This window comes from Prionailurus viverrinus, chromosome D2, assembly GCF_022837055.1.
Source record: "Prionailurus viverrinus isolate Anna chromosome D2, UM_Priviv_1.0, whole genome shotgun sequence".
NCBI lineage: Eukaryota > Metazoa > Chordata > Mammalia > Carnivora > Felidae > Prionailurus > Prionailurus viverrinus.
In genome coordinates this window covers 71,239,314-71,253,867 of record NC_062571.1, presented here as the reverse complement: position 1 = coordinate 71,253,867, position 14,554 = coordinate 71,239,314, and the positions used below count along the sequence as shown (strand labels likewise).

Here is a 14,554-nt window from a genome sequence, read left to right as displayed (position 1 = left end):
ATGCGCCCCAAGACGGGCGGCATCGGAGTGAAACACCATGTATGTTGTTTGCACATCAGTGTTGGGCACTTCCTGTGCGCGTACACCAAGCACGTGTTGGAGCTGCCGCAGGGTAGCCAGGACCGTCCTAGTCGTCCTTCATAAAGGTCCAGGGACGCGTGCTGGAAAGGATGCTACCAACGAGCTCAGGGGCATCAGAAAGCCGCCTTTTGGAAACTCAAGTTGGGGGGTGGGAGGGAAGGGGAGAGAGAAAGAACAGAGGGGTACGTTTTTCATGGAGCAGGTGTTCACTTGTGCTGTCTTTTTGGTCACTGCTCGCTTCCCAGGTGTCACTGCCTGTGAATGCATTGGGACTGGCGATGGGGGGGGGGGGGGTGGCGGGGACGTGCAGGGGGGCAGAGAATGCTTCTTATTTTTCTCATTCGGGGAGCCTGGGCCCACCTGAGCCCTGCAGCGGGTTATTTTCTGTGGCTGTGGACAGCATAGATGGGAACAGCTTGGGAAGCTCAGTGCCTTCTCAAGGGCGACGTGTGAAGACAGGGACCTTGGCAGTGTGGTCGGGTTGGTCCCCTGACCACATTCTTCTCGCAGCTCCTCACTGCCTCGCCTTCTGCCCTTACCTCTCCGGCCTTAAGCCCCATTTGCTGTCGTCTGCTAGCCAGCGTCTGGCCTGGCGGGTTTTGTAATGGACCCACCCCGTGCAGGTCGCAGAAACGCCAAGCAGATCTGAAGGCACACCCGAGATGCCGTGCCACCCACCCCACCCTGCCACCTGCTCCTGACCCAGTGCTCTCTCCTGACAGGTGGCCTACAAGGCAGGAAACGAGCAGTCCGTCCATCAGTACAGCATCAGCAAAGATGAGCCTCTCTTCTTACAGGCCCGAGCCAACGCTGCCAATCTCAGTGAGGTATGGCCAGAGGGGGCGGGGGTGGCTGTAAACTCTGCTTTCCCGCGTAGGCGCCAGGCCACTGTGCTCTGTCACCTGGGGTTCCGCACATCCGGTCGTTGTAAACAGCTCATCCAGCAGACCTCGTTCCTGGCCAGTTGTAGGGGGAGGGAAGGACCACTTTCCCTAGGAACGAGCTGGCGGGAGATTTGACCCACTGACTATATAACAGGGTAGGAGGCAGTGGTTCTTCCAGGGTCGCGGCTCGAACAGCAGTAGAGCATTGCTAGAAGGAAGGAAGCAGCACTTGAAGGCGTTAGCTCCAAACTGCTTGGGTTTGTTCGATCCTTGGGTCTATCACTTACTAGGTGTGAGACCCTGGGCTAATTCTTTGCACTCAGTTGTCCCATTGGCAAAGGAAGGGTAATACTAGTTCCCGTCTCATCGGGTTGTCACGAGGCTTCAGTGAGCTAATATACGGAAAGCCCTGGGAGGAGGAGGAGTGTGCTGAAGGTAGCCATTACCCAGATGGCTCTCAGACACAAAGCATGCGTGGCCCAACCTTCTCCTCCCTGTCTTTCAGCAGGGGCCTTCCTCAGCTCTCCCCCTCAGCTCCCAGGTCTTTGGAGTCCTGATCTGAGTCCTAGGTAGAGGGGAAAATAAGAAGGAACAACAGGGGCTAAATTGATTCACACACACAGAGAGGGAGCCTTCAGAAAAGAGACCTTGAAACCCGCAGGTGGGGGCAGGAAGGGACATGGGAGGAGCAAGGACAAGCCCCAGGTGGACTAGAGGCTGGAGGCAGGGAGACAAAGATACGCAGCTGTGGCACCTGCTGGGCTGAGCGGGCTGTGTGCGCAGGGGTGGGGAACCTTCCAGAAATGTTGCCGGGCGTTTTGCAATGTTACTCCACCTCAGGCATGTCTTTGAGACCCCCGTGAAGACTCCTAGTAGTTTTCAAGGCCTCTGGAGTTCAAATTCAGCTTCTTTTGACCGAAGCCCTGTGTGTTAGGAGGCCTTGAGGCAGGAACAAGGAGGTCTGGTGGTGTTCAGGTTACCAGGTTTCTGTGGAAGGACGCAGTCGTGTTTGTCTCCTGGAGAGAGCGTTACAGAGTCTAGGGAAGGCTTCCTGCAGGAGGATGATCTCTTTTCTCCCCCATCTCCTCAGAAACTGTATAAGAGCAGCTGGGAAAACCAGAAGGCGAAAGGGTTTGAGCTACGTCTTGACTCCTTGGCCTTCCTGGCAGCCAAAGCCAACAGGGACCTGGCCAGCGAGGTGAGTAGGTGCTCAGCTTGTACAGGGCGCCACGAATCCTGCCGTTTTCCATCTAGGAGAGTCAGAAAGGGTCTGAGCCTCAGGGTCCCATCGGCGAAGTGGGGATAAATACGACTGCTTCACAATGAGATAATCCTGTACGAGCCGAGAGCACACTGCTTGCCACACGTTGGCTTTCAGGAGGTGGAGGCATTGTTAGCGGCAGCAGCACGAGTAGTAAGCTAAATGGCTTACGTGACAGATCAACTGAGGCTCAGAGACATTCCAGGACTAAGGATGTCGTGGGCTGCCAGTGACCGAGAGCGTAGGCCCTGGTGTCAGATGGACCTTAGGTACGATCCTAGCTCCATCCCCTAGTATGCATCGCGATTCTGGGAAGGTGGTTTGACCTTCCAAGATCTCAGTTAACTCGTTGGTAAATCGGCAGTTGCAAAAGGTTTCCAAGGAAATGAAACAAACTGACATGTATTGAGAGTTCATAGTCCACTGCCATCTGTCGGGAGTCTGATGTGAGATCAGAAGCCGAGGCCAGAGTGGAAGACAAAGTCTGCTAATGTCATCAAGACAGTCTCGCTTCCAGAAGAAATGCATGCACATAAATATACTCCCCTATATAAATATACGTAGATATCAGCTGAGCTAAACAGTGACTTGGTGATGTCATTCTGGCATAAGGTCCTTATCTTGTTCCTGGTGAGAGTTCATGAACCAGCACTGGTCTACAGATGCACTTTGAGGGGCTTGGGTTTGTACCAGGCCTGGCTCACAGTGAGTGTTCAATAAATGGTGGCAGGTATTAATACTGTTGTTGTTGGCTCAGGTGAGAGGAGAGCCCAGGTCTCCTGATAATATTATCCTGTTACAGTTTTTAAGGCAGTTCTGTATCTGTTTTTTCCTTCTGATCCTCACTACTGTCGGTCTTTTTCCAAGTGAATATGAGCCCCTTTCTCAAACAGCAGCTGTGTTTGGGCTATTCTGTGTCATTTTCATTCCACGACTACTTTTTGTTTATAACGTTTTCACTATTCCCAGAAAGGAAACAACGGGCCACTTAAAAATAAATCCAGAAAAAGTGAGGTTGAGGAATACAGACAAGAGATGGAATGTCACCAGGAACTTGGGAATAGACTGTTGCATAGCTGAGCATTCAGTTTAGCTCTGAGCTTCCTGGCAGCTGAGGTGAAGAGGGAAATAATGAGTAATCTTTTATTTCACTGTTCAATGACAAGAAGATTCTAATTCTAGTAAGATTCTGTTGTTTGGCTTTGTTTGGACTTTCGTACCCTCAGTTTGAAAGTTAACAATGCCTTTAGGAGACGCTAACATGCCCCTCTCTCTCCTTCCTGTTTAGGTGAAGTACAAGGAAGATTATGAGAGGTCCAGAGGGAAGCTGATCGGGGCGAAGGATGCCCAGGGGGATTCACAAATGAGTCACTCGCTGCAAATGTCCAAGCTGCAGAGCGACCTGGAGTACAAGAAGGGGTTCGAGGACACCAGGTCCCAGTGCCACGTCTCCCTGGACATGGTCCACCTCGTGCACGCCCGCAAGGCTCAGCATCTAGCCACAGACATAGGCTACAAGACAGCATCTCATCACTTTACCGCTTTGCCCACAGACATGAGGGTGGAATGGGCCAAGAAGGCGTACGGGTTACAGAGCGACGTAAGCTCCGTGCGCACGCGTGCGTGTGCTAGCGTTGCCGCGATGGTTTTCCCCAGCACCCCCCCCCCCCACCGCCCCCGAGATGGTAGTGTATCCCCTGACATACCTGCTTCTGGATCCCAGGGCGGACACAGCTCAGCTTTCCTAGTGGTTTAACCTCTATTTGAGCTCTGCCCGCTTCAGATACTATACCACCACCCAGCGACTTTTTTCCTCCGGGGCATTTGCTCTACATCTGTTTTCCCTCCTTCGTTTTTCTGCGGGGGGTGGTGCCCTTTGCGGGAAGATGGCACACGCTAACCTGAGCGCTCCCTCCCCCTTCTCCTGGGTGCCCCACCTGGCTCCCCTCCTCCTTCAGGTGACTCTTGTGCGCTGAGAAGGCAGGTCAGCTGCCCGCACGCGGGCCGGGCGGTGGGGAGGGCGGTACAGACCACCCTTCCTGGCAGAGCGGTTTCCGGGGATACAGGTGATGCGCGAGTTTTAGAGACGCGTCCCTTTAAATGGCTTTCCATTAAAACGACTCCTTCCACGCACGGCGAGCAAAGAAATGAGATGTGCCCCCTGCCCCGCACCGAGGCGCATAGGAAGGAATCGGCACCGTGGGAGGCCTGGGCTGTCTTGTGAAATTCCCTCAAATAGCTCCCCACCCGGGTTCTGTTGTGAGTTCTCATTTTCTTCTCCCCTGCTTGTCATTTCCAACAAGGAAACGGGGAAAGCAGACAATGAGGACACTCCTCTTCCCGAGGTAGACACGCGTCCCTAATGAGGGACAAGGTTGATCCGACCCCTCCCGCTGCACCCCCGGGCGCCCGTGGGTGGGGCCTAACGCCACCGGCAGCGGGAGGCTCCAATTAGAGGGGAAATTAATTGACATTCTGGAGCCCTGCCTGTGACTGTGCAGAAATGGATAAGACAAAAGTGGCATCTAATTTGACTCAGCCAGCACCAAGGCGACATCTGGGAGCCGTTAACAGCCCTTTAAATGTCTGCGCGCCAACAATGGCCTGCCTTTTTCTTCTTTCTCCTTTATCAGAACCAATACAGGGCAGATGTGAAGTGGATGAAAGGCACGGGCTGGGTCGCCACCGGGTCATTAAATGTGGAGCAGGCGAAGAAGGCAGGAGAACTCATTAGCGAGGTGAGATTTCCTGACAGCGTGCAACAGGGCCGGCTGCACTAGGCGTGTGGCATTGCTGTATAAAATTAAAATAATTTCCACTCAAAAGGCGAAGAAAAAGGCAAAGCTACATGAAAGGCCCGGAAGCCCAGACTAGGGCTGGTAATTAGAGGGAAACTACATACCAAACACACACCAGTAGGGGCCCGTAGAGCCCCGGCAAAAACAAAGTGGGTGACAAATGATATTATGAATAATAATGACAATCAAAAAGAGCTCAATTGCTACCCACCAGCTTACCTTTTTAATGAAGCAACAAGGGAGAGATGATGAAAAGATAACATTTATTGCACCCAGAAAGCTCTTTCGGGACTTGATGCCCGTTTTCTCTCTCTCTCTCTCTCTCTCTCTCTCTCTCTCTCTCTCTCTCTTCCCGCCACAGTGTAAACAGTTTTTGAATATTCACGTGGTGTGGAGTACGTGACCCGGGTCTCTCCTGTTGAGGGGTCTCACTTCTACTTAAATCTCACGCCGGTCCACCTGCAGCCACCCCAGCTGGACCCTAAGGCGTTACAGCGTGCTAAAAAGATCCGTCTGCTCGCATTTTGGGGAGAGTTTCATTAAACAGGTCTTTTAAAGATTTGATCAGGGTTTCTCCATCTCAGAACTGCTGGCATTCCAAAAGCTCTCTGTTGTGGGGGTTGTCCCGGGTCACGTGGGGTGTCTGGCTGCACCCCTGGCCTCCACCCACTAGATGCCAATAGCACCCTCTGCCCAGGTATGACGACCCACAGTGTCTCCAGATGCTGCCGGAAGGTGGAGAGCCACTGGATTAGACACACCAGGGAGTTGGCATTGCCTCGTGCTCACACGGAGGCTGCCCATCCTCGAACAACCCAAATCCCACCTCTGTTCATGTCTGTTTGGGGAGGAACTTGCTCAGAAGGCAAGTGAGAATTTTTCTAGTTGCCTCCAAAGTAACCTGGTCTTTCTGGATTTTCCTGGGTGGGGAGGGGATCACCACGGCTGCAGCCACAGAAGATGGTAGCCTTTGTAATGAGCCTCCTGGGACTTTGTTTTGAGAACACTTTCTTACTGAATGTGTAGGTAGAACAGAAAGACACCTAAGTTGGTTTTCCAAACACACCTGCCCGGCGTTGATGTCTTTCCCATGGGAGAATATTCTGGTTAGCCTGACATGTCACAGAGCTGGTTCCAGAAGTGGGTTCGCTCTGATTGGCCTAATTCTTAGGAAATCTTAGTCAACGTTCAAGGCTCAGTGGACACTTCACGGCCCTAAGTAGTTCATTCTGACTGACGAAAGACCTTCCTCAAAGGACGATTTTGAGAAACTTGCCGCAGCAAACATCTAGGTTGGAGGACTCATGCTCCTAAGCTCTCATTGGGCCCACTCATAAAAGGATGTGAAAAATAAATCATACACACAATTTAGACTTCAAGATGATTCTTTCATGCATCGAAGTCTGGCATCCAAGGGAGCTTTCTGGAACTGTTGATCCCACAGTGGGCTTAATTTTCCACCTCATTTTGCAGACTTACTCAATGAATTGGCTTATCTTCTATGCTGCATGCCAGTCCTCAAACTTCAGTAAGGCAAGAAAATCTTTCGGCCGTTCTCCCGAATCACCTCGCTTCTGTTTCCCACACTTCCAGTTCAGTGTCAAATTGGCTGACCTCCTAATTTTCAGCCCGAATGCCACACACTGCTGAGAAAACCACAGATGCATACACGCCTGTCTCTTAAAGCAGGAGTCGGCACACCTTTTCTTGTAAGGGACCAAATAGGGAGTGTCTTCAGCTTTGTGGGTGTGAACACAACCATAGACAACCGTGTACGTGAACGAGCATGGCTGTGTTCTGATAAAACTTTATTTACAAAAGCAGGTGACCCAACAGATGGCTGGGTACCGAACCCTGTCTTCCTTAATCAACCCAGGCTGCAAAAACTGACCCTGATAAATGAGGAAGTGTTCATAAAATAGGTCTTTGATTTGAGGAACGATACACTTCATAAGTCCATTAAGAGTGAGACTGTCCTAGTCTCCTGGAAATGTATTTGGATTGCAAAAACAACAAACAAACAAACAAACAAACCCGGAATTAATTTCAGCATGACTTTTAGAATCAGAATTGGGTATCTAGGTCTTTGCCAGCATTGGAATTCTTTGTGATTCTGTGTTTGTTTGTTTGTTTCCAGTGTCTTTCAAAGTGTAAGCTTCTTCCTTTCAACCATAGCACCCTTCTTCTTGTTATTGAAACATTCTAAAGAATCCTTGCTCATGTTAACTGAACCAGGTTCTAAAGTGATTGAATAGTTGTGATCCCTGACTGTTAAATGCGAGGGTTTTGACTGTGATAATCTCTGCCAAGTCCTTTCGTGGAAGGAAAGCGGGAAGCTTCAATTGATGAATGTAACCACCTTCTTGCTTGGGAGACCCAAACTAAGAGATGTAAACAACGCAGCATTTGAAACCCACAAAAAGAACCCTTTCCTAGGCGTACATCCCCCGGTATTTTAGCGGTATAACCCAATTTCGCGATGTTTTCTTTGCACCAGCTAGAAATACTTTAATGTTAATTGACATGAGGTTATTCTTAAATTGAAACAAATATTAACCTGAAGGCACCTAGGATATAAAGATGGAGGAAAGCCGAATAATAATTATGTTCACAAATTCACTCTAATCTCAAGCAACCTATGATTTTCCCTTTCAAATGGCATGAAAGAGCGGCACAAAATTCACAGCTTTGATCTTTTTCTGCTCAACAGAAGAAGTACCGTCAGCCTCCAGATGCTTTGAAGTTTACCAGTATTAAAGACACTCCGGAGATGGTCCAGGCCAGAATTAGTTATACCCAAGCCGTGGATGTAAGTGATAATATATATACATTATGAACTCTAAGAGTGGGCTCTTCTTTCAACACTGCGATTGAAGCTGAGGGTTCCTTGCCTTGCTCTTTCTGTTGTTCTAAGGATGAAGGAACTCCTCGTCCTTTGCCAAGGAGCACCTTAGCGGGGGTGCTTCCTCATTAGGATGCAAATGGGGTGTTACCGCTCTTCTGATGCCAAGTGGGGCTCTGCCACCCCACTGCCCTCATGCTCTCCTGTCTTCCCATTTGCATATCTTCAAGATTTGTGTTGGGGGGGGGGGGCTTTTCCCCTCTCCTTTTTGTTTTAAGGTGTTGTTTCCAGAACTGGAACTTTGGGAGTGAAAATTCTTGGCAACTGGAAGACAGCCCCCGCTAGGGCTCCTTGGGACCCGAGGGCAGGAATTCTTGCTCTCTGAATTCCCCCAAAGACTTTGGAAATGATTTGGGTCTTGCGGGCACGAGACTAATGGTGAACTCACTTCCCGTCTTCCCTTTTTAACGTGAAACTGAGACCTGGCCTTTTGTCCTCACGGCATGGCGTTCGTTGGAGACCAAATCGAATGATGAGGTCCCGTCAAAACTCACTTTAGGACATGGGTTAACCCCGTTTGGCTGATTCTGCTGAGAGAGGCCCGCAGATCTTTGTAAAGTGGGGCAGACACGCCTTATAAATATCTTCAAACCATTCGACTTGCCGTGAGGAAAATGTGCAACCCTTGGTGAAGAGGAGTTTCAAAATTCTCTCTCATGCTTCCCAATTGAATATTTTATTCTGATTGTGCCTTATTTAACAGGCATTTGGAAATGTCCTGAGTGCCTATCAGAATAAGTTTTGGGATGATTTACAAACTTACAGGTTTAGGAATTTATAATTTCTTGACAAGCAGCCCATCAGAAACAAATTAAATTCTGAGAAACACAGATGGTCAAACAAGAACTTTTGTATGAAGAAAAACAACCCGGGCTTCTTCCTTACCCTAACCAACTCTAGGGGGCAGTGCTGTGATACGTAGAAACTTTGGACACAGCTACTAAGATTTGGGATGGAAAAGCCCGGCTTAGAAACTTTCTCTGGTGGCCGATGCCAACTTCGTGTGTCATCACTATGAGGATGTCATAAGCCCAAATCAGAGTTCCGCATGAAAGACACCCCAGACCCACCTGGTAGACATTTATTAGCACAAGAATCCTTGAGACGGAGGAAGGGAGTGGGGATTGAAGTAGGTCCAGACGTCCCCTGTGGAAGAGCCCTCTTTCATGCTTCTGAATTTTAATGCCCTCCCACGCTTTACGGTTAATAACAAAATTATTACGTGTTAACTAGACCTCATTTTCCCATCTGACACCATGTCAGGTTTATGCTACAAGCAGAGTGTTAACGCAGAGGCAGGTTTCAGCCTGTCGTGTTCTGAGCCGGGACGTAGGACTCGGGAGGGCACGAAGCCCGTGTCACCGTGCTGGCTGCGGGATCCAGGTGGAGGCAGGGCACCCAAGATCCTGTCTCTATGGGGAGGTGGCAGCTGTCCCTTGTCTCCCGGAGCGTAACTTGGCTGATGGCTGTGTGGAAGAACCTTCTGGGTTTAATGCAAAACCTCTCTTCCTTCACAGAGGTTATATAAGGAACAAGGAGAAAACATAAAGCACCATTACACTCAGACAGCCGACCTCCCTGAAGTCCTCCTGGCCAAGCTGAATGCCATGAATATCAGTGAGGTGAGGCTGGCGGATGGGGCACTGGCTTTCATTCCGGGGGATCCGGGGACCTGGGCAGTGCCCGGCAGCCTGTGCTCAGAAGCATCCCGTACTCAGAAGGGCCTGGAGCTTACTTGAATGCTCTGCCGTCACCATCTTGAAATTTGTAATATTTGTGACCAAGGGGCCCCATGCTTTCATTTGCGCTGCTGAGTTCTGCGGGCTAGGTAGGCCATCCTCCAGAGGAGTCAAGCTCATTTGCAAGAATGAGACTAGGAAAACCGCCCTACTACAAAAGGCGTTGGTACTGAGGGGGTGAAATGCGGGAGCGTCAGAATATAGGTGAGGGCAGCCAACGGCTATGGCGAGGAGAGACCCTTCCCTCCCGTGACCTTGATCAGCAACCCCCGCCCCCTTTCCCGTTCTTCGACAGAGACAGTTGTGTTCTTATCTTACATCAAGAGCTGTGCACGCTCAGCCTTATGCCTCCTTCTTCCACTCGGCTTGCTGCTCAGAGAAATCTGGGTCTGACTCTAAAGAGTCGCCCCCAAAAGACTCTCCCTCCCGTGGGTGGGCGTGAGGCAGGCTCCAACTCTTTCTCGGTTTTTGCTAAGACACAGTGATTTCTAACTGCAACCGGGCGCTGGGTGAGAAAACCCATAACAAAGCCGGTGCCCATCTTGGTAATGAGCATCTCAGAACCACCAGATCACACGAAGGTCTTTATTTGTCCGCATGTTCCCAACAGACACGTTACAAGGAATCCTGGAGCAAACTTCGAGACGGCGGATATAAATTGAGACTGGATGCCATTCCATTTCAGGCAGCAAAGGCTTCCGGCGAAATCATAAGTGACGTGAGCATCCACCTCCATTACCGTGTCAATGTTTAATCCTAACCGATTTTTACTCCTTTTGCCCCCAACCCCTGCCTTCTTTTGCCTGTGGATACTGTCCTCTGCTTTCCCAACTGACTGTGTTAGGGCAATCTGGTAACGACCAGTGAGAGAGAACATACCATACAACAAAAAAAAATCCCCTAGCCGGGGTACAAAGCCAAATGCCGGACTGTAACTCTGGACCCCGGGCAGATGAAATGCACCCTCCACCAGGCGCTTTCCTAAAGCAAGTCCGCGTGCAGAGACTGTTAACAATGCACCCACCTTCTTCCAGCGCGGGCCGCCCAAGTGCTAACATGTCCTGCCAGTTCATATCCAGCCCTTTAGTCATTGGGAGTCTTGCATATGAAAGAATAGGCCTTTTGACGACTCCCACGCGTTTTCTTTTAACTCACCCAGTCACTGTCAAAAGAACAAAACATTTTCGCCCAATACCCACCTCTCCCATTCCGTGTCCCTTGTCCCCGAGCTGTTACTCTCTCCCGCTCTCTTTCCCTTTAGTACAAATACAAAGAGGCATTTGAGAAAATGAAAGGGCAGATGCTTGGCTCCCGGAGCTTGGAAGACGATATCAGCCTTGCACATTCAGTGTATGCGAACTCGCTGCAGAGCGAAGTAAGTAGGCGAAAAAATGCAGCGGGACTGGGGGGGCCCCCACCTAATGGTGCACGGCCAGCATGTGTCGTTTGTCCTTCCGGTTGTGGCCGTTGGCTCTGTCCTAACTAGCTGTGCGCCTTTGTTGGGTCCCTTGGCTCCTCTGGGCTTGAGCTTCTTCCTGCGTCAAGTGACAGTTTGAGCCAGATGACCCCTGAGCTCCCTTGGGCCATTCTGTGATGTGATCAGTGGCCACGAAGGGGGGCCTGTGGGCTAGGTTTGGACGACAGAGCTGTTTTGTTTGGTCTGCAGAGTGAATTAGTTGCAAACCTTTAAAAGTGGAACATTTTGCATAAAGGTCGTAGACTTCCAGCCAGAAGCTGGCCCTGGATTCCTCAAGGCCACAGTTGACGTTGACTACCGAGAGCTCCATTTAGAAGGGACCTATGCTCTCCTGGTCAGGCGGCCGCCTCCTTTTCCCTCACTGCCCGCATCACTCACTGGTGCTATCGTCTGGGTGCCTGGAAACGTCTGAGTTTGCAGCCCGTGGTTTCGACCCTCTGGATGCTGGCACGAGTGTGTACGCAGTGTCCCCTTGCACATATGCACGCGGGCAAACGGTGGGGCTGGACGCTGACGTATATCCACTGTGTTTCGAAGGACGAAGCACCTTTACACCCCGGGTCTCCCTTAACCATTGGACGAACTCTCTTGAGGAACATTATCGTCTTATCCATCCCGGTTTACTGATAAGACCTAGACTCTGAGCGCCTCAGTCCCTTGTCTAAGATCAGCTAGAAAGTGAATGTGGTGCCAGCCCTCCATCTCAGGCTCTGTCCACAGCTTCACATGTTCTCCGCCTCAGTTTCCCCATTTCTAACATTCTTCCCCCCCAACCCCCACCCCTTTCTGGGCTGGAGTGCTGACCGAAGAATGTGGGGTTGCACATGAATTGTCCTGTCCTTTATGCTAGGGGTCAGGGGAGGGTGCTAGATGGGAGCAGGAGGTAAGGGAGGGGTGACCGGGGCTCCGGGAAAGATGGCGGAGGTGGAAGTTACGCATCTGACTCCTGAGAAAGCCCAGAATGAACTTCGCAGACCTTCCGGCAGCTTCTCTGAGGACTGCCGTGGAGCTTGTGGTCTGTCCTCTCCTCCCTCAGCGTGCCTCTTGGGAATACCCATCCCTCAGAACTGGCTTTCCAAGCGTCTACCCACTGCTGCTGGCCCCCAGATTTCTTTTTTTTTTAATTACATTTTTCAAGTTTATTTATTTATTTTGAGAGAGCGAGAAGAGGAGGAGCAGAGAGAAAGGGAGAGAGAGAGAGAGAGAGAGAGTGAGTTCCAAGCAGGCTCTGCACAGTCAGCGGAGAGCCCAGCACGGGGCTCGAACTCACGATCAGTGAGGTCATGACCTGAGCCGAAATCAAGAGTAAGATGCTCAACCCGCTCAGCACCCAGGCGCCCCTGACCCAGACTTCTTAGGATGTCGTCTGATGCTTTGAAGAAGCTCTTCATCGGCTAAGCCTGAGAAGGGAGTCCCCGGTGTCTAAAGTCTGAACCTGACAGGGGGAGGGGGAGAAACTCTGGCGGGCCCCGTGCCCTCACAGGTTAGCCACATACCTTCTTGCCTCTGGCAAATGGGAAGATCTAAAGACTCAGCAAGGGAATCACTGACGTGATGTGATGTAGGTCTCCTGCACTTCTGTATTGCCCCAACTGGGGGAGCCGTGGGCCTTCATCATCTAAGTCAGTGACCTCCAGGAGCTGAGGGTGGTGAGTGTCATGAATCCTGCTAATTAAGCCAGTCCCTACAAGAAAGGAGCAGCGGTCCCGCCAGAACATCTCCGGGGCTCACCTGGGAGACTCTCACTGCACTCTCTGTCCCTGATGGTCCCTGTGCAAATGGTGGCTTTGAAATAGCGGCTGTTGATCTGTCTGCCCCTCTAGGTGAATTACAAGAAAGGCTTTGAACTCTCCAAGGCACACTTCCATCTGCCATTGGACATGGTGACCCTGGTGCATGCCAGGAAGGCTCAGAGCCTGGCCAGCGACCAGGACTACAGACACCCGCTCCCCCAGTACACTTCCTTGGCCGAAGACCTGAGGCTCAGCTGTGCCAAGAGAGCTCACAAGTTGCAGAGCGAGGTAAGGGGACCTGGCCTCTCTCTCAGGGCTCTGTCCTCTCAGATTTGACCAGGAGGCAGTGACTCCAAGCTCCTGTTGGTGCCGCGGGGGATTTCGGAGGTGAGAAATCCCAAACTGGGGTCTTCTTGGGAAACGCTGCCCCGTCCTCCTGCCCAGCACAGTTACACAGATCTAACGGCAACGGGAAACATCCACTGGTTCCAAACATGACGTTTTCACACATGATCTCATTTGAACCTCGAAATAACCCCGTATCAGTAGTCTTTACCCCATTTTAGAAATGACAGGGAGGCTCGAAGAAGTTAAAGAGAGAGCTTGCCCGAGACCCCACAACTGTCAGTGAGAAAGGGGGGCTGACACGTGAACTTAGATGGCGTCTGACCAGGATGCCCTCCGCTCACATGTTTTGCATGTTGAAGATTTGCTACCGGCACTGCCTTTGGCCTCAGGTCTGACCGGGGCGGGTGGCTCTTCTTTGTGCTTCATAAATTCCCAGGCTGCCCGTGTTCTGAGGGAGGCTATGCTCTGTTAGGAGAGGCTGGGGTCAGAGCGGACCCACTTCAGGCAGAGGCGAGTGTGTGGGGGAGGGCAGGGCATCCGGGCCCCAGCAGTCCTTCCCGGGTCCCCGCGACGAGTGGTGGAGACCTTCACGGGCCTCCCACGTGCGTGTCAAGCTCGAGCCACCTGTTTCCGGAAGCAGGTGGCCTGGGAGTATTGGGGAGCACTGAGGATTTCCTCACTCCCAAAGAGATCCTGGATGTCTCCCCTCCACAGGCGGCAGCGTCCTGTTTGGCATTCCCCCTGTTGCCTACCTTTCTAGGTTTCTGTGCTATGGGCTTTGCAAGTAACGGGCTGGGGTTGGAAAGCAAAACACCGCACAAAACCTGCATCCTGGTTCGACAGTGCCTGGAAGCAAAGGGACACTCAGATCTGGGTATCTGTCGTCTGTTCGGGTTTTCCGCCCGTGTACGGTGCTTACCGGCTGCCAGAAACTGTCAGGAACCCCAGAGCAGCTGGAGGACCGTGGAGCTGCCACGCTCAGCTCAGGGCCCGTGTGTCACTTGAGCGGAGCCCTTGCCTGCCCTGCCTCTCGCTGTGACAGCACTTGGAAGGCAGCATCGGCCGGGGGGCGGGGGAGGGGGGGCACCTGCGTGGCTGCAGGGGAGCGAATTTGGGGACCCTTTAAACTGTCAGCCCGGATCACTCAGGTACACACACTCGCCCCTACCCACACAGACAGGCCTGTGCCAGATGATTCTGGATTCATTTATTAGTTCTTTCTTAACCCATGATTAATTAATGCCACCCTCTGCTGCTGGGTTTTGTTTTAGAAGGCCTATTAAACCGTCATTTCCACATTTGCCCCAAGACAACTGACTTTCCAAGCACGA

At 51.5% G+C, this 14,554-nt stretch overlaps 1 protein-coding gene across 10 annotated transcripts in view; it reads left to right on the top strand.

Annotated features, from left to right (window-relative positions):
• Nucleotides 1–14,554, top strand: part of NRAP (nebulin related anchoring protein) — a 76,687-nt gene that overhangs the window by 41,863 nt on the left and 20,270 nt on the right. For all 10 annotated transcript variants that reach the window (XM_047824878.1, XM_047824876.1, XM_047824875.1 and 7 more), the window contains 9 exons: nucleotides 804–908; nucleotides 2,056–2,163; nucleotides 3,515–3,826; nucleotides 4,860–4,964; nucleotides 7,735–7,833; nucleotides 9,444–9,548; nucleotides 10,276–10,383; nucleotides 10,927–11,040; nucleotides 12,966–13,163. In XM_047824878.1, coding sequence (XP_047680834.1) covers nucleotides 804–908; nucleotides 2,056–2,163; nucleotides 3,515–3,826; nucleotides 4,860–4,964; nucleotides 7,735–7,833; nucleotides 9,444–9,548; nucleotides 10,276–10,383; nucleotides 10,927–11,040; nucleotides 12,966–13,163 — 1,254 coding nt within the window. The remainder of the gene's footprint in view (nucleotides 1–803; nucleotides 909–2,055; nucleotides 2,164–3,514; nucleotides 3,827–4,859; nucleotides 4,965–7,734; nucleotides 7,834–9,443; nucleotides 9,549–10,275; nucleotides 10,384–10,926; nucleotides 11,041–12,965; nucleotides 13,164–14,554) is intronic.